This window comes from Onychostruthus taczanowskii, unplaced genomic scaffold (assembly GCF_017590055.1).
Source record: "Onychostruthus taczanowskii isolate IOZ18803 unplaced genomic scaffold, ASM1759005v1 scaffold65, whole genome shotgun sequence".
NCBI classification, from domain to species: domain Eukaryota; kingdom Metazoa; phylum Chordata; class Aves; order Passeriformes; family Passeridae; genus Onychostruthus; species Onychostruthus taczanowskii.
The window spans coordinates 4,933,576-4,953,470 of NW_024504233.1; the positions used below are offsets into that span (position 1 = coordinate 4,933,576).

The window sequence follows — 19,895 nt, forward strand, 5'->3', positions numbered from 1 at the left end:
TTATGGCCACTTGTTACAGGAAGGTCTCCTGGAATCTGGAAAAGCAGCAGCTTTGGGAGCTCAGCTCAGCTCAGGTGCAGGACCCAACCTGGTCAAGTGCCTGCAGGGCTCCAACCCACCGCACGCAAGGAATTCCTATGCAGTGGGTAGAGAGGGAGTGATGCTGGGGAAAGCCCTTGGCAGGGATGGATGCTCCCAAAACACGGAGCTCTCCTGAGCCTGGATGGACTTCCTGCTGAGCTCCCCTCCTTTATCACACTTCCTAGGGTGCAACCCTCAGCCCAGGCTGGGGAGCAAGAATTTGGCAGGGCAGGTTTCCTCTGGGGAACATTCTTGTCTTTTGTGTCATCAGGACATGCCCCTGCTCAGAGGGAAGGAGGAGCTCCTCTTCGATCAAACTATCTCAGCCATTGTGCTCGAATCCATTCGGGCTGGCCCTTCCCTAATTAGGGTGGCAGTCACCCAAAACACCTTCTCCATGGATGATCCTGCAGTCTCCTGATCACTGCTCGTCATCTCCCACTGAAACCACCAGCCTTGTCTTACCTCCTCCCTTGCTCAGCTTCCCCCCAAAACAGGGAGGTGGCAATTCATTTGTGGGGATAATGAGCTGACTGTGTGGCAAAGGAAAAAAGCCCCACATGTGGTCTGCACCTGCACCCATTCACCCACAGCCTGGAGAGGCACTGAAGTGATGCTTTTGCAAGAGTCCTCAGGATGTTTCATTTTTGGGACTGAAGATGGTCACTGATGTGATGAGGAGTGAGTGGTGAGGAGAATTGCTGGAGGTGTTCAGGTGCCTGGGTACAGGAGGAATGCAAAGGGACTGCATATCTGTGGAGGGGGAAATGAGCTCCAAAGCACAGGCAGAACTGTCACACTCTCAGGGCTGGAGAGTTGTTGGGAATATTGACTTGTGGGACACTGGGATGAGCTTGGACCAAAGAGGACTTTGGGTGCCTAGAAGGAAGGTGACTCTGGGTGAAGTACTAAGGCACTGGGGTTGGTCTCTAGGCAGAGGCTGTGAGAGGACAGGGCACCAATACTGGGATGGGGGAGTACTGGGGACAGTCAGCAGTGGGATGATTGAGGGGGACTGAGGTGACATTTGGTCAGAGGCTAGTGCAGGGGGTGACTGACAGGCAGCACCGTGATCCCCTGGGACATCTCCTTATCAGCTTCCCCTCGTTTCTCACCAGAGGTGAAAATGTAGTGAAGAGGCTGGGTGGCCTCAAAGGTGCTCACTGCAAGAGAGGGACACATTGTCCAAGCTCCTGCTCCAGCTTTCAGGAAGCACAGCCCTGCTCTGGCCTAGTGGTCACTTGCATCCCAAAGCAGTTTCCCCCTCTGGAGAATGCCAAGCATGAAAGCAAACAGCTCTAGGCTGTTCTAGCCTGGGAAAAGGGAAGAGAGGAAGGGAAGTCAGTTACACCAAGGTGGTGTTGTGCAACTCCAGTATTGTACTTTCCCTTTGAAGCTGCCAAGGGCTGTGCTGGCATCTCTAATGCAGATAAAAGGAGCTGGCTCCTCCAGGGATGGAACAGTGAAATCCCTTTTCACTTGAGGCCAAAGAGAAAAAAATTACTCCATCTGGGCAATTTAAGCTACAGGCATCTTGGGTTTGACACATCAGAGAATTTAGTGCTGCTGGTAATGACCTGTAATTCTCCACGTAATCAATTAAAGAACTGTTCCACCCTAAATACTGCTGAAGGAAAACACAAACAAAGGACACATAAAGGTACTGTTTTCAATTTATTTATATAAACAATTGCATTTTAACAACATTGTTGTCCTACAAAAATAAAGTGAAAAACAATTCACAGAATTTTAAATAAATAATCTCAAACATCCACATTTAGCGGCTGCAGAGTACAGAACGCAGAGTGCACAGGAATCCTTGCTGAAGCAGCCTGTAACTTAACTCAAGTGAGATGGTCTGAGGAATTCCTCTGTGCCTACCCCAAAATAACTCGATCTGTCCAGACTTGCCTCCCTTAGAGTCTCTGCCAAAACCTGCTCTTGGGTCACTGACAGAAGGGTGCTCTAAGGGTGCCCAGAGCTGGACCTGATGGACAAATTGCATGAGCAACAAGTGTCCGAGCAGTGTTCACTCATTAGCACAGTACTGACCACCTTTGGATACAAGGGGAGAGAAGGTTTTCCCTTCGTCGTGCTTCCAACAGAGAAAGGAAAACAAATGCCCTTCTTGCTCCCACAGCATCCATACCAAGGACCACTCCAGATGAGTCACTGGTATCGATGGCTGCAGGAGAGCTTGGTTCTGCTGTTCACGGCCACAGCTACAGCCCTGCCCAGCACGAGGCATGGCTGGCTCTACACAAATCCATGGAAACAGAAGCCACAGACAAACTACACTGCTGCCAGAGCTGGTACAATGCACAAGCCTCTACAAGTGCTTCAGAGTTCAGATGAAATAGAAAACTCAAGTCCTTTTCCACAAGTAGTCAAGTAATTTTGGGCAGGGGCACAGAATACCCGGTTGCTGCTCTATTCCAGTCTGAAGTGACATTTTCTTTTTCCCTATAGTTCCCCAGCTGCTTTTATGGGAAGATCATCTTCTATATTTCCTCTCTAGAAATTAAAAAAAGATACCCTTACATGCAAAGTCTGAAGTCCTACACAAGATCCTGTGCAACCTATGTGCCCAGATGAGACTAGATATTTTACTGCTGGATTAGGACAAATATGTCTAGGAGATTTTGTGCTGGCCAGTTTTAAAGAAGCTTAAGCCACTTACTTAAAATAACTCCATTTATAAATTATAAATTATAAATTATGAATTATAAATTATAAATAAAACATTATCCCTCCTCCCCCCCCCAATAAATAGAAGTACAAATTGTATGTACAGCTTGTGCACACAGGCAGAGCTACCTCCTGTGCCTGGAAGTGCTGCTGAATCTCTTGTGTTCAGTTCTCTGTGTATTTCTAGAGCTGCTCAGTTTACAGCCCCCCTGTTTTTGGGAGCACAAAGCCACAGCATACCCTAACTCCAGCTATACTGCCCTTCTGTCCTTAGAGTAACAGACATTAAAATTACATTATCAAGTAGACCAGAGAACTACAGCTATGAAATGAATCCCAGTGCCTTGGGCCAAGTTCAAGACCTCTCCAGAGTTACATAATAAAAACATCCCTATCCAAATGCAAGCAGCCTGGTATTGCAGCCTGAGAGTCGGTTACTGCTAAGCTCAGTATCTCATTCTCACCCCCTTACACAACAAATACATCTGTCACACTTCCTTCAAAAAGAAGTAGAATCCAGGAAAAGTACGATTTTCTTAAATATTTAAAACATTAGCAATATTTTTTTAAAACTTGTAAAAAATTTTACTTTAAATATTTAAAATATTAAAAACATATTTTTAAAAAGCTGTAAAAAATTTACTTTCATCTAAATCCAGAAGTGGATTTGTACATAAGAGACATTAAGTTATGATACAAAGTGCCCTCTCTGCAGTGAGGGAGAGGTAGTATCAACAACAAATGCAATGCATTTTCTGACCTTACATAAAGAAGTTAAGTCTCAAGTATTTTTCTCTGTTAATTTTTGAGTGCTCATATGAAATACATAATCTCTTCTGGCAGTTTTCATTAAGTCATATTTTTTCTTGTACTTTTAGGTCAATAGCTGCTTTCAACTTGCTGAGAAAAAAGGTTGCTTTTGCAGTGTTACGTGACCTATGAAAACTGCCAGACACAATCACCACCATCCCCCTTCATCAAGTATTAAAACAATAGTAAAAAGAAGTTGGAACCATTATCCACTTTGGAATACATCATTCTGTTACAGAAGATTTTAAACAAGGGATTCACCACTGTCAAGCTGAAACACAGAAAATCCCTTTTGTAAATGGAAGCCTTACCTCAGTAAGGAATTTAAGGCAACCCCCACAATGAAGATGCTCAAGTTGTTTTTTAAATACTAAGCCATAAATAGAATAAATAACACAGTTAAATAAATAAATAGAGGGATAGCTGGGTTTCTACAGCTCGGCAGAGCGCTCTTTCAGCAGGAGCGTGGGGTTGATATCTTCCATGGCAGTTTTTGAGGTACTAACGTTAATCGTGGCCTCGGTGGGCTCGGGAGGCAGGATGTGGAAGGCAGTGAAGGGACAGCCCTTGACGTTGTTGCAGATGAGCTTCTGCAGGGAGGCCGTGTTGACGATGTCGAAGCCCACCTTGCCCCCGAAGGTGCTGGGCTTCCAGTACTCGGGGGAGCAGATGGCGTTGCCCATCAGCCCCTTCAGGGAGAACGGAGCCCCCATCTCCACCATGGTCTCGCCAAAGATGGCCCCGGGCCGGGGCTTCTCCACCAGCAGGCCTGGGTACAGCTCCATGGCATCGATGTCCCCGTACAGCTCCTCCAGCTCCGCTGCCATCTCTTTTTCTCCTGCAACGAGTAAAAACTGTAAGTGGAAAAACCCAATTTTCTGTGCAAGACTGTCCTGCTCAAGCCCAGTAATGACACTGCAGGACTCTGTGGGCATTTTAAGGCAATGTCTCTCATTTGCTGGGAAGGATGAGGACTGTTACCTGTAAGCTCTTCGAAGGATCGGAATGGTTTCAGCATGAAGCGTTTCCTGTACTCGTTCAAGGACTGGTACCTCATCTGCCTGCTTTGGTCAATGGAGGCCTTTGCCACTTTCTGTACTGCAGCAGGAACATTCTTCCCACCAGCAACCTGTACATGAAAGAGGAAAAGCTGTAAGATCTCCTGATATGAGTAATGAGGAAGTTGTGCCTTTCCAGTGATTAGTTTTAAATAGCTTTATCCCATTCCCTTGTCCCCCCGCCAGAGGCTCATGCTTCTGTCGGTTCACCATCAACTTGAGGAAGGACCTACCCTGCCAGCACTTTGCTTGGAGAAAGATTTGACCATATGGGATAGTCCATGCTCCAGCATGATGGAGTTGTTGTAGAGGAATTGCTGGAAGGTGTACTCCTGGTCGTGGATCTGGAAGGTATCAGGCAGCAGCGGGTGCCAGTGGTACAGGGTGTTGAACTCGGCTGCGATGCGGTTCTGGTACTGGAACCTCTGGTTGAACAGCAGCTCAGGGTCAAACTTCAGCTTGAAGTGGTACCCACTCAGGTGCTGCACATAGTCCTCGATAACGATCTTGATTGTCTCTCCTGTTGGACAAAGGAACAGGAGAGAATGTTGGCACTGCTTCTCCTCAGTGGCAGGGAAAACACCATTTCTGAACTGTTCTAAAATATACTACAGTGATCAGGACAACAAACACTTTTCTGTAATCTCTCCTAGAAAGCAATTAATGTATTTTATGTGACTAAGGGGTGGAATAATACTTCAGATCCCAAGAGTTCTTGGCTGTGGGTAGTGAGGTATTTTCTACAGCCTGTTTTCCCCCTCCCAAAACACAATTCCTTGCACCCTCCACAGAACAGCACACACCAGTATTTACACTATGTTCAGTTATACAGTATCTCTAGGACAGAGGGAGAGGATAATAAAGAAAGTTGATGTCTGAAAGCAAATCTCAGCCTCTGAACTATGTAATAAAATTGTCTTAGTTTCTGGTTTCAGTTGGGGCAAGGCTTTTTCCAGCTTAGAGCACATCACCATTTACATAAGATGAAATACCACTGGGCACACAATTAGACAGGAGAACTATGCAGAGTTACATTTTACATAACCTTCTGAACTTTTAGACTTAATCACAGCCTTTCTTTTAAAGCATACCTGAGCTGACCCAACCCTAGGGGAAAAAACCAAAACAAAACCCCAGATCAGGGAGCCTGAGGTCATCCACCCTCAAAGGCTTTCTCTGAGAAAGGAACCTGAGCTTCCTGTCTTTTCACTGCTTTCAGTTCTGCTTCCCTCAGATGAAGGAATTGACTGTCCCTGAGTTTTCTTCAGTTCCATCTTTAGCAGAGCTGGGAGGAAGCCGCACCTCAACACAACCCCAGCGACAGGCCACGAAGGAGCCACTCACACCCCGATTTACAGGATAGCTTCCCCCTCACTCCAGCCACGCAGGCTCGAGCTGGAGCTGCACACAGCAGCGGGGCTCTCACCGATCAGAACGAGCCGGGCGGTCTGGAAGAGCTGCTCGTCGTCCCACTCGGGGTGCTGGTGCTTGAGCACGTCGCAGACGCGGTTGTGCTCGCGCAGCCAGATGGTGGCATACATCATCAGCCCCGGCACCAGCCCGAACACCTCCTGCCCCACGGAGAACCGCAGGTGCTCGGGCACGTGCGGCGGGTACAGCATCTCCGCCTGCGTGTCCCGCACCGTCGGCGGGTACATTTCTCCGTTGATCATCTGTGCAAGGCGGAAACAACAGGAGCTGTGAGCTACGATACTTGGGTTAAGTTCTGTCCCCTCTCTCAGCTCTGACTCACGCTTTAGATCACCTACACCATTCACACAGCGCTAATTTAGGAAATCTGTGCCATCCAGTAAGAAGGGAGGAATTCTGAGCTAAGACATACCTGGTATTTGAGCTTTCCATCCTTTCGAAGCCTCAGTTTAAGCTGTCTCTCCAGAGTCTCTCCATAAATGTGGTTCAAGTCAACCTATAAAATAAAAGCATTTGGGACATGAAGCCAACCTGCATTTTTTGCTATTTTAGGTTAAGTCCCTCTTCTATGGATACCAATAGGAGTTCACCCCCTAGATGTTTACCTTTCAATTATATTACCGCTACCTTATAAGTATCATGCACCGATATTTAAGATGAAGCCAAATTATTTCCTGGCAACTGGAGCCATCTCTGCATAAGAGGAGGTTGTTACGTCAGCAATATAAAAGGACTCTGTTTAAAGTGTCAGCAATTTTTTATTATGCAGACAGCTTTCTATATATACACACACAATTTATAGTTTTGGTTTGGACATAAGAGTGACACTTATAGTGAAGAACTCTTTGTCCAAAGGATGCCTATCTTATAGGTAAAGATCTTAAATCCAAGTCTGCTTTTGAAGTAGTTTTTAAACTGAGGCTATTGGCAGTACATAAGCAATACTTAAGTGCTGGGTACAGCACTTTGGAACTGACAGAGTCCAGAGAAATTTTGGATACTCACTACATCTAACATGCTTTAGGTGAAAGCAGATTTTTGGGAACAATAAGAGATCACCGGGCAGGTATTTTAAACAGAACCACTTGTGCAGAGCACGCGGTTCCGACCCGGGAAGAGATGCTGCCGAACACTGGCATTTGGCCTGAGGAGCAGTTACAGAAGGGGTAATCCCATGGGATTGTGGCACAGTGTGTGCACAGGTGTTTGTGTTCCCTGGCAACCCGCAGGACGCCATTCCGGCCATTCCAGGCACTCAGCAGCTCCCGAAGAGCACGAGCCGTGTCCCCAGCTGTGACCGTACCCCGTGGCCGAGAGCTCTGGTGAAGGCAGGGCCCCGCTTCTGGTCCGTCTTGAAGAACTGGTGGGTGAAGTGCTGGGCAAAGAAGGTGAACATCACGTTGGTGCCTTGCGGGTCGGGAATAAACTTTCTCCTCAGCAAAAACTTCTCCACGATCAGCTTCGAGTCTGGGAGCTCTTTTTTTCCTATGGGAGAAACAGACAGTAAGATACTCAACACTTTATGCCATACTGAGGTTTATTCCTAACAAAAAGGCTTAAGACTTTCAGTGGAATACAATGACAGCAGCATACAAACAAGGAGAATTACCTACTCCTCTATGCTCACTTTCTTGCTTCTATTAGAAATTTCTAAATTCCCTGTTTTTACCATATAACTCAATAGCAAGAACCAGAATAATATCTTTTAGATCTTTAAACAATATGTTGAAAACATGGTTATTTCTAAAGTCAACTACACTGAAAAATGGCTACAGACAAGCAGGTCTCATAGGAACTACTACTTATTTTTTCCTCTTAGAAAGGACCAAGCAATCATTACGTGTCTGGTTTACTCCTCACCTTTAACACCCATTGGTGTTGGGCAGTCAAGTCCTACTGGTGGAAGGCTTCTTGTGTAGTAGGAAAGATTGGAATAAGCTTCCCAGCTTTTGTAATTGTAGTCACTATTGTAAGTTGGTGGGCTGTCAATCAAGTGTGACCTTGCTGAAAGGCAAATAAATATTTGGTTATTTTTAACTGTACATTTTAGTCTCAAAAAGTAAATCACGGGCCAGATCTTTTGCATATATTTGGCAGCAGTTGTAAATTCCACACATATCAGTTACTGATGTTAAGTATGATTACAGTTACTGAATAACAGGACTAGAGATCCTGGCTGATCAGCTGGATCTCACTATTAACAAAAGCAATAGGGTGCCAAGTTCATGTCAGCAAAATCCTGGACTCTTGCAGAAAGCAGAATCAAGCTGCACTTCAGCATGTTTCATACAAGTCTGCATCATGCAGAAGTCTTAAATTTTGGTGTTTTAACTTCAGTGCAATTTAGGCTGCCTGGTTTGTAAACAGATAATTCAGTGCAATATTCTGGAGTAAGCTTTAAGAGGACTGGAAGAGACAATTCACACTTACATGTTAGTACATATCTCATAATAGTGTCCCTTAGGAAGGGAATGTTGTTGATGATATTCCAGACTCCTTGGAAGTGGGTGAGGATGTAGTGGACAGTGTTTGGTGATGGTTTCAGTGCTAGCTTCAGCCACGTGAAGAATTCCGCTGCAAAAGACAATAGGAAGGTTATTATTAATTAGCTTATGGAAGATAACCTTCAAAGCTGGAATTGGGCCATGCGTTTCATTTCCAAGGAGAGAGGTGGGGGATACTCACGTGTGCTGCAGTTCTGCCCGTAGAAGCCTGTCCTGGTGCAGTCGCACTCGTAGCGATCCGGCCCAGTGGTCATGCAGACGCCTCTGTTCTGGCAGGGGTTCGAGCAGCAGGGGTTGGCTGTGGGAGAACCAGAGCTCCGGTTAGCATCTCTGCAATACACTCCCACCTTCCCAGGACTTCAGACAACGAAGGAGAACGCCGTGGAGCTTAACGCTGATCGCGAAGGCATCACAGCGACCATCCATCCACGGTAACCTCTGGGTTACCAGGGAGCAGCTTTAAAAGCGCCGGAATTCGCCTCTTGTCTGCGAACCTCCCAGAAGGGGAGATCATCCCTCACAGGCCAGCGGGGACCTGGCACCCATACACAGCAGAGAAGTGGCAAGAGAGTGAGGAGCAGGAGAAGCAGAAAGGCAAAGCGTGCGTTAATCCGGAGCGCGGCGCGGACTCACCGGCGCGGCCGGCGGCCAGGAGCGCGGCCAGCAGGGCCAGGGGCAGCAGCGGCATGGCTGGGCTGGGCTGGGCTGGGCTGGGCTGGCGGTGCTGGCTCGGCAGCTCGAAGTGCCGGCCCCTGCCGCACATCCCGTATTTATGGCAGCGCCGAGCGGAGCCGGGCTGAGTCACTAGCCGGAAGCATGGGGGAATTTCACTGCCCGCCCCGGCCCGCCCCGGCCCGGCCCGCCCCGCCTGGCCCCGCTGGAGGCAGGTGTGAGGCACGGCCTGTCACCGGCTGAGGGGACGGCACGGGGCTGGCCCGGCGCCACGCCGCGCTGCTGGCAGCCGCGTTCCGCTGACTGACGGCTTGCCATCGATTCGATTCGTTCGGCAGCGCTCCGAGGGCTGCGGCGCACACCGGCTGCAGGGCAGCCGCGCTGCGGAGCGCCCCGCACTGCGGGAGGGAAGGAAGGAAGGCTGGAGGGAGTTTGGTTTTAGTTTAGTCTTACGTAATTTAGTGTGTCTGACAAGACCAAATCATGTTATTTGGCATTTTTGAAACAAATAGTGGCTTTTCCCCAGAACTTTTCCGTTAAATTCCCCACCGCCACCCACCCCCCACCCCCCATAGTTGCACTGTAAATAAATTTTCCCTCATTTCTTTGAGAATACTTTATCTTTTGGTCATAGATTATTTACGCTTTGCTACTATTTTTAGTGCCTAGAGGATGTCATGCGGTTGTGCAACCATGCAGTGTGGAGCTGCGCTTTCGCCCTCGAGGTCAGCATTAAACACCAAAAACCGATAGTGGCATTGTGACACTGATGATTGAACTGCAAATGATGTTTGAACTGCAAATCTATGACTTGACAGAAAGTGGATTCAGGCCGATTTAAACATAATCTTATATTTGGCCCCAAAGCCAAAAGTATTGTGGTCAGTGTACATCAGTACGCTGTACATCAGTACATCAGTAGTGGGTATTTCTGGATGTTTTAAGACTAGTACACAAAAAGATACATAATCAAGAGAAGGCAGATAATATTTCTTTATACATTTGCATGCAGAAACCACAGGCTGTGTCATACACTTAAGCAGAGGATGTCTGTCAGCCCGGCTGAATCGGGGACCTGTGGCCACAGCCACGTATTGCTCAGTCTTATCAAGTGTACAAAAGGTGATATTTTTTCTTGCATAAGCCAAAACATTTAAATATAGAATGTTGGTTATCCAGTGGATCAGGCTATGGCATGCATAGCACCACAGGTCAAAGGTCTACACAAATTTTCATACATTTCATATGTCCATCTCACACTGATTTTGTTCCATCTCACAAAGCTTTTGTGGATGCTATCACACAATAAGACTTTACTGCAAACAGCAGGCAAGTAAGACATTGTGTTTAAATAACATGCATAGGAAAATGTTTCCAGAGTGTAGAACCAGCAACATTAAGAGGAAAACTGAAGCAATTGTGTGCAGCCAATCGCCCCTAAAATGATAATACAAAGGTAACTGTGCTATGATTTAGAGGACACTGGAGATATAGATAACTGATGATGCTTAAAGTTTTCAATTATTATAATTAATCAATATGTAAACCAAGAAACAGGGCAGAACTCTAGGCTTTGGAGAGGATGTTTCCCCTTGACAAGCAGTACTTTTGCAGCTGGAAAACCAGGCAGCACCCCCCACCTTCCACTCAATGCTGCAATGAGTGTGATGTGAGCTCTGCTGAGTCTCATTTTGGCTGGGGATGGTCACTTGTGTCACTGACAGCTGCAGTAGAATTGAAGGGATTCTTCAGCTTTCCAAAATAATGAAAAATCAGGGAGATACAATAGTGCTGCTTTTCAGAAGGCTGCCCTTTCCTGCTTGTTGCTTTGGGATTATCTCGGGTAAAGAACTGGTTATATGTTGGAAAGTGAATTTTTCTCAGAAATGGAAGTTTGCTGTGGCAGGATTCACCACCAGGTGGAGATTTTATGCATCAACAAAGCGCTTTTTTCGTTTTTAGCACATAAACCTTCTTTGCTAAGAATTAATGTTATTTTTCTTTCTGTTACTTGAAGTACCTTTTGGTCCAGGTCAGAGCAGCCTGTGGAACAGAGAACCTTCGTCAACCTCAGCCTTTTTGCATTTGCTGACATTTCTGCAGGAGGCAATTCCCTGAAGCTATTCCTGTTTCTATTTTAGGTTTAACTGCACAAATTCACACCTTTCCAAGGCAAGGGTTCAGGACAGAGGATGCAGTGACCTGTGAGGACTGACATGCTTCAGTAATGCCACCAAAAGAAAGGGAGATGGAGTGGCAACAGGGAAAATTTTCATTGTCTCTCGGCGCTGGTGCTGCTCCATTTTGGAATGGCTCAGCTGAACCCAGCTGAATTAGTGTTGAATTCATCCTTGAGCCTTTTTAATGTTTGAAATATTTTCCCTCCCTTTGTGACTGTGGCAATCTTGTGTTTTATAGCACAGTAGTTTCCTGGGATGTGAATCAGTTTAATTTGCTTTTTTCAGTGCCGTTTTCCTGCTCTTTTATGGCAGAAGCCAAGGCTGATCAGACATGGATACAGTAACAATCCTGAATGTTCCAGCAATGTTCTTGAGAACTGAAGGACCACCTTCCCTCTGGGGGAAGTTTGTGTCTTTAAGCTCCTGTTTTGTGCCTTCTGCAGTATTAGGACTCTCTTAACAGAAGGGTTTAATTATGAAATTGCTTTATGCTTTCATGGGATCACCCTGGCTAGACAGCTAGGCTGTACTTTCCTGTGTCTTCCTGCTGTGTCCTCATGGAGCACTCTGATCACTTGGGTCCCAGTTTCATTGGCACCCAGGGTTGTGCTGGAAAAACAAAAAAAAGTACTCATTACCTGCTTTGGAAACAAGGGAGGTTTGCTTATTTTCCGCATGAAAATTGCAGTAAAAAGGTGCCTTGTTTATGGGGTTTCCAAGCTACTGCAATTTTGGAATTGTTCAGAACACAATTCAAGCAAAACTACGTATGAAAATAGAGGGTGTGAGAGCTGGGAGCTGGACTGCCTTGCCCTCAGGAGAAATGCCATGGACAGTGATTGGCAAGGAATGTTTGTGCATGGGCTGGGGCTGCTGGCACATACCTGTTGCAGGGGGACCAGCAGGGTCAGCTGGGAGCTCACCTCAGGGGGTACCTGTGGACATCAGTCATTGTGTAGGGAAATGGAGCATACCTTGTTATCCAAATCAGCTCCAGTTGGAGTTGCTTTTATTCCTGGAATAATATTTTTTAAAATGTGCCCCCCAAAAAAAAAAAAAAAAAAAAAAAAAAAAAAAAAAAAAAAGGTGGGTGGCACAAAAATCTACATCTGACTTAGGCAAGACCTGAGCAAGTTTGAGTCCCCCCCCCCCTTTTTTTTTTTTTACTTTTTAAGAGCAGCTTCCCTTTGGACTTCAGCTGCTGGAAAACAACATAAATCCACAGCTTGTGTTTTATTTGCAAGCCAGTAAGAGTTTTGAGGAATACTTTCCAATATGATAGATTTTATTTTATCATTAACATCTGTATAGAGTAAACCCTGCTCAACAAACCCTTTCCAAGCCTCTGTTTTTAATAATATTTCTGAGTTCTTACTTTATTTCACTGGCATTCTTGACAGACTCAGCTACGAGTCAAAGGCTGTACTGAAACAGGTGAGAAGAGTGACTTTACATCAGATTTATCTGCAGAGATGAAGTATGAAATGAGATACCTGTGCAGTGCTGTGTGGTGCCCATGTTTCTCCCAGGCCTGTTTGCTTTGCAAATTCTTTGCCAGGTACCTGTATGATATCATGACTACAGGGCATCTGCACACTGCCTGGGACATGATACACATCAGTTTGAGTGGAAAGGAACACAAGAATTGCTCCCTTTTGCTCAGCTTAAATGCAGATCTCCACCTGATACAAAGCAAAGCTGAGCTCTTTCCTGGGGAGGTGCCCAGACACTGAATCCCCATGATTTTAAATGAAAGGGAATGAATGAAACCCCTGCAGAAATGGCTTTCAGAACTGTGTTTTGTTTGTTCAGAAGTGTATTAGATGATTCCTTTCCTCATTGGCACTCTTGGTAGTCACAACTTCAGTCCTGCCTGACTAGTTCCTGACAAACAAGCCCTAAATGACTTAAACTCAGCTTGAAGCTCTCTAGGACAACCTTTTTCCATGGAGTGTAGATGAATGGAGGATGAAGCACAACATTTTTATCCTATATGGTAGTTTGAGGTAGAGGCTGAAAATTTCATCCTAGCTACGATCTGTCCCATTTTTAAATTATTTTTTTTAGGTCACAAGACTTTAAATTCCTTTTTGTGGTGAATTTAAAGGGGAAGGCCATAAACTTGAACTATTGGATAAACATAAGATTTTTGGCAGCCACACTCTGGATTAGACTTGTATATTTTTTTAAACTTTTTTAAAAAGTTTAAAAATTTGTTTGGATACACTCATCTATGGGATTTTTTTTTCCTATATAAGATGTACCTAATAAAATGGAAATTATTTTTCGTCACTTCTTGACTGAAGAAACGGATGTTTTCTTTATTGGCAATTGTTATTGGCAATTGTTACCAAAGTTAAGCCGTGAACCTCCCTGCTCCCATGATCCTGTTTTTTTTTTGCAGAGCCCATTTTTCCCCACGCAGCCTCCGTGTGTTTCTGTTGTGGACATTTGATCACAGGCAGATCCGAAATACGTCATGAGATTTTGTAACTGCCTTACATAAAGAAACGTCAGCTGACATTTTATCTGCTTTTGGTCACCAGCTGCAATTCACATTAAGGTAATTGCTTCTGCTGTGCCATTTTTAGTAAGCATTGTATATTGAAAGGCTATCTTTCTGTGGGAAACCTGCACAGAAAACCCTCCTTCGAGAGGTTTCCAAATACTTCCCTCTTCAGTGCAGATGCTCAGTGCAGAATTTTGTTTTAGCAACTTCCTGCTTAATTTTAGTGAAATCTGTCATCCAGCCTCATGCTCTTTTGTTGTGCAAATACAATCATGTGGAATTTTCCTTTGCTTCAAGCACATGGACATTAAATTGGATAAGGGAAACTGAGGTAGGTTTTGCTGAGTGTAAAATTATTTCAGTGTAATAAAACATAAAACATGTCTTTCTTGCATAAAGAAAGATAACATGTCTTTCTTACATAAAGAAAGATAACATGTCTTTCTTACATAAAACATGCCTTTGGGTATTGAAGTTTATTTAGCTTTATTCATTAACCCCATTTTTCATTCAGTTTAAAGAAAGGAAACATTACTTCTGCAAATAAGAATTTTTTTTCTACAAGAGCATTTACCAGATCAGTTTACAACAGTGCAAAACCTGCTGTTCCACCCAGTAAGCTCTGCTCTGCAGGCTTTTGTAGAGTTGTCTGTGAATTCATGGTTTCATGGAATCACAAAATCGCAGAATGATTTGGGTTGAAAGGGACATTAAAGCCCATCCAATTCCACCCCCTGCCATGGGACACCTTCCACTAGCCCAGGCTGCTCCAAGCCCTGTCCAGCCTGGCCTTGGACACTGTCAGGGATCCAGGGGCAGCCACAGCTTCTCTGGGCACCCTGTGCCAGGGCCTGCCCACCCTCCCAGGGAACAATTCCTTCCCTATATCCCATCTGACCCTGCCCTCTGGCAGTGGGAAGCCATTCCCTGTCCCTCCATCCCTTGTGCCAAGTTCTTGTCCAGCTCTCCTGGAGCCCCTTTAGGCACTGGAAGGGGCTTCAAGGTCTCCCCACAGCAATGACATCCAGTGCTTTGAGAAGGGAGAGGCTCCACTCTGCAGCTCCTTGTTGTGACCCTTCCCTCGGTGCCCACAGGGAAAGTGCCGCCAAGGCACCCCATGGCTCTTCCTTGAGTCCCAAAAGGGATTCAGATATTGATACTGAGACACTGAGTTCCTTAAAACTGACTCTAGCTCTTCCCAGCTGGAGGCTGGAGGAGTCATCTGGTGTCAGCCAGAGAAGAATGTTCCATGACACAGCTCCCGTGGCAGCCCTTGGGATGGACAGTGCCCGCACAAATTACGGCTTCGGCTTGAGCCAGGGTGGGGAGGCTCCTGGAGCAGGTTCTGCCCACTGCACCATATCCAAACTCCCAAAGCTCCTCTCCACTCATCTTCACTTCCAGAACTGAATCAGGACTGTTTTCCAATGGCTTGACCCTTTGCCACACTTCCAACATACCCTTACAATTAAACAAACAAACAAACTTAACAAATAAAAAAAAACATACTAGGAAGAAATTAAGAAGTAAAACGGATGAAACTATTTTGAGTAAGCTGGTTACTGGTGAGGGAAAAGGACTCAGTGACCAGATTAAAACTGTGCCCCGAGATCCTTTTCCATAACAGGCCTCCAGAAACTCAAATTGTTTGTACTTACCAGTGAGAATTGGAAGCATCTGAAGAAATACTATGAGTTAAACTACTCAGGTCAGAACAAGATCAGGACAATGTACATCCGAGGAGATACAAACTGGAGAAATTCCTGCTTTATTCAAAATGAAATTAGATTATTGGGAAGGAGACATCACATCATATTTTGTCTTGCCAAGACATATGACTCTAAGCAAAAGCAAATCATCTGGAAATTCTTCAAATACTTTTCTACTTTTTGAGACAGCCAATTATGCAATGGCATAAAAACCTGGCCAGCTCACTGGGCTTAAAATCCAGCCTCCAAGGGAAACTGTGCCCTGGAGATGCTCATCAGGAGATAAAGCCTCGCTGGCTTTGACTCCTCTCTCTAGAATATGCAGTTAGGGAAAACGTATAATGATCAAAATTACAGAAATAGAAAATAATTAGGGATCTACAAGCCCTGCAGTGGTTTTAAGAGCTCAGAGCCACAGCCCAGAGAATTTATATCTGCAAGGAAAAACATCCCATGTCTCTTTTCAGTGCTGGAGCTGTGTTAGTCATCCCTCTTCAGGAACGTCATCCATTTATCATTGCCATTTGGATGTCTTGGGGAAGCTGAAGCCAGCCAGGTGCACCGTGTGCCTGCAGAAACAGCCCTTTGCAAAGAGCAGGACTGGCGACCACAGGATCCTTAAGGCTGGGAAAGACTTTGGAGACCATCAACTCCAACAACGATTCGCAAGGGGATGTGCTGTCACACAAGAGTGTTTGTTCCAGGAACTGAAGTGTCTGGGTTAGGGACTAACTCATGGCTAGATGAATTACTGTTTTTACAAGTAAAGTGTGTGAATTTAAGGTTCTTATTATTGTCCTTCACACAACTCATCCTATATAATGAATTTTGATGGTGTTTCTTTGTGGAGCAGTTGTAAATTTGGTTTAATATTGACCTGTCTCTCTTCCACTATTTTTCTGTTTATCCAGAGGCAGTCCTGACTATACTTTGGGATTTATTTCTCATCCTGACCTCCGGTGTAGAAGAGATAAATCATACAAGCCCAACAGAAAACAATCAGCTTGTCTGGTTCCGTGGTTTCCAGAAGCTGTGGAAACTCTGTGCTGGTTGCCTCTCTGTTCATTAAGTAAATGAGGGCTTTGCAGCGTTCTGGCCGTGTGTGTTATTTTGGGGTTTCGTTTCAGATGGCATTCTTCCGTGGATTGTTTTGGAGAGAGTTGCCAGCAACCTAGGGCCAGTGGGCTGGAGGCCAGATTTAGGTGGAAATAGCAGGGTTTATATCACTAGCACAGAGCTCTGTCTGGACAGCTAATTTTGGGCTGGTACTTCTTTGAGGCATCGGCAGTTCCTGCGTGTGACTGGTTCCAGCATCACAAAGGCTGTCACAGCCTTGGGCAGGCCGTCAGTGGTGCCCAGGCCAGCAGCCAGTGGCAGCGCTGGTGAGAATCACAATTCCCTGCTGTTCCAGGGAGCTCTCCTGTGCCTGCGGCTCCGTAAGGGGTCCAGCTCTTCCTGGGGAAAGAACACCTGACTCTGTGCAACGCCTGTGTTTCCTCTTGATTCGATTTCTGTGGAAAAGGCTTGAGCTGCCATGCAAACCACTCCCCGTGGCTCCTCTCACCACAAACACACTCCTCCACCCTCTCTCCTGGACTCCATGAACTGGGATCATCCGCGGTCGGGCCCATGTGGGGTGGCTGGGAATAGAAGTGTGGATGTGGCAAGAGAGACCTTGTGAACTTCCACTGGCTGAGCTCCTGTGAAAGGCTGGAGTTCCTGCCCAGATCAATCAAATATGGATTGTTCCACACACTTCAGAATAATTCTGAAGTGTTGCAACTTAGCTCCTGGGGATTTTAAATGTTTATAGACTTTCCAGAGGGTAGGAAAGAGGGGAAATATTTACGTGTAGATAATTTCTGTTATATTTGAGCAAGAGGAATGCTGGGCCCCTTGCCCAAGGCTCCTTGCTCCCTGCTCTGCAGCACTAATGAATGTAAATGAGTAAAGGCAGGCCTGTGAGCAATGCTGAGTGGAGAAAAAGCCCCCAACAAATGCAAAGCACAGCAGGAATCACCAGATAACCACCTTACATCCTTTTCTGTGTGCTGCACCCACTGGGTGTGCAATATTTTCATATCAGGTGATTTGTTAGCTGCTCCAAAACAAGTCTCTGCAGCCCCGTGGAGATTTACATTGCAATGATTTGGATGCTCTACTTATCCTTGGGCTGGAATATTTTAGTGATTGCCAATTACCTAGAAGTCTTCCTCAGCACAAGGCAGTGCAAAATCAGTGTGAAAAAAAGAACTTATGCACAGCATCAGAATCTGTACAGTTAAAATGTCCGTGGCGAGCAGGAGTGAGACAAGGCTGTCTGCACAACTCCTCGGATCCAATGGTTTCATACACTGCTGGATAACTCTTACCTAACTGACTTGGAACTACTTCCTATGCAAAAAACTGTATATGACTTCAGGCTTGCAGTCATCAAAAATTGTTTTGATTGAGATAATGTGTTTCATTCCATACCCTAAGGCTGTTTGGATTTCATCCAGGTGAGCATTTCAAAACATCCCCTTCCCAGGTGTTCTGATTCCAACTTAATTAGGAGTGTGATTTTAATTTTACTCTTTCTTGGCTGTTCCATTTTGCTCTGATGCTTAACCAAAATATTAATAAAATCTTCACCTCCTGTACATTAAAAATTGGCTTTTCCACCTGATATAGCTCTGTCCTTATCTTGACATGAATCTTTTTCTCTCACTTTGAATTTCACATTTGATATAGCTATTTCTAACCTTCTTTTTAAATTACCAATATGTGGAATCAGTCCTGATTTTGGGATGGAGTGCTCATCCCTAAGCTCTGGTGCCTGTTCTGCCTGGGATCAGGCATTCATGAACAGGAGCACTGCTAGAGAACATGTCTTCAAATAGAGTCACCTCAGGCATACCCATATCCATTTCCAGGTGTGGAATAGTATATTTAAAACTTGTGGCAAACAATGTATTCCACTTTTGCAGAACTTTTGTTTAAAATACAATGTTTTTTCCTGAGAATAATCAAAGTGATTTGTTTTGACAAGAGCTGAAATTATTTTAGTCCAGCCTGGTAAAGGGACTCACCCCTCTGCCCTTTCCATGCACCTGGGGTGGGTTAGAAGTGTGGCTTCCTAGAGAGATTTTAGAATCACAGAATCATTCAGGTTGGAAAAGACTGCCAGGATCATCCAGTCCAACCTGTGACTGATCACCAGAGCACTCAGCCCAATGAGTCTTTGTCAGCCAACCCAGAGCCCTGAGTGCCACATCCAGTCATTCCTTGAGCACCTCCAGAGATGGGGACTGGGCAGCCCCTTCCAGTGCCTGCCCACCCACAATTCTGAGTTTGTAAACATGCTGGATACTGTGGCTAGGGAGAGATGCATATAAAAACCTCTGGGGGGAAAAAAAAAACCAAAAACAAACCAAGGAAAAAACCTTTATTTTGCTACCCTCAAAACTGAAAGGTAATAATTAACATGAAGGTAACCAATGCTAACAGAAATAAATAGTTTGTTTAGTTACTGAATAAAGTGCCATTAGGCAAATGAGATGACAAATTTGAATTGACGTCCATCCTAAAATAATCCATACAAATTTTGCAGGAGCGATAGCCACTGCTGTCGTTCTTTGAGGTCACACCTCCTCCTTTTATCCACATGACGTAACGTGGGCTGGGAGCTGTGTGAGCCCTGTTTGCCTTCCTGTTACAGGAGCTGTTCTGCTCCCTGAGTTTGTCATAAGCCCCTGAAACCTCCTGAAAAGTTTATGGGGGATTATGAGGAGCTGCAAGCTGTGGAGCACCAGGCTATCCCTGTGTCACTGGGACTGTGGATTTAATGAATAATGGGTATGGCTAGGTGATTGTTTTTGGCTTCATGTTGTTCTTTTGTTTGACCAGAGAATAAAGGTGAAAATGTAGCAAGACCAAAAATAATCATCTGTCTTTAGTTTCTCACTCCAGTTGTCTTCCCACTTTGTTATCAAAAAGGAAAAATGTTGGTTTTCAAAATATTTGTCAACTGAAAATGCCCAGCAAGTTGCTCTCAGCTGGGCATGGACGCTCCTATGATTCAGTTCATTTTTAGAATATGTATTTGGTGTGTTTGAAGCTCTAGACTTAATTCCAATTGGGCTAGGAAATCTATAACATGTGCATTTAGAGATAAAATGTAGATAAAATTTTAAATAAAATGTAGACAAAATCTTAACCACTATAGGAACTTGCAGTCAGCTTGATTTAGATGTAGATTATTTCAAGCCCGT

General features: G+C 45.1%; 1 protein-coding gene across 1 annotated transcript; it reads right to left on the reverse strand.

Annotated features, from left to right (window-relative positions):
- Nucleotides 1–1,742: 1,742 nt before the first annotated feature.
- PTGS2 (prostaglandin-endoperoxide synthase 2) lies at nt 1,743–9,334 on the reverse strand. Its single transcript, XM_041420781.1, has 10 exons — nt 9,206–9,334; nt 8,754–8,870; nt 8,499–8,642; nt 7,929–8,072; nt 7,372–7,553; nt 6,481–6,564; nt 6,064–6,310; nt 4,871–5,157; nt 4,561–4,708; nt 1,743–4,417 (listed from the first exon to the last, which is right to left on the reverse strand). The coding sequence occupies exons 1-10, from the start codon at nt 9,258–9,260 to the stop codon at nt 4,011–4,013; spliced, it is 1,815 nt and encodes a 604-aa protein (XP_041276715.1). The 5' UTR covers nt 9,261–9,334; the 3' UTR covers nt 1,743–4,010.
- Between the last annotated feature and the right edge of the window lie 10,561 nt (nt 9,335–19,895).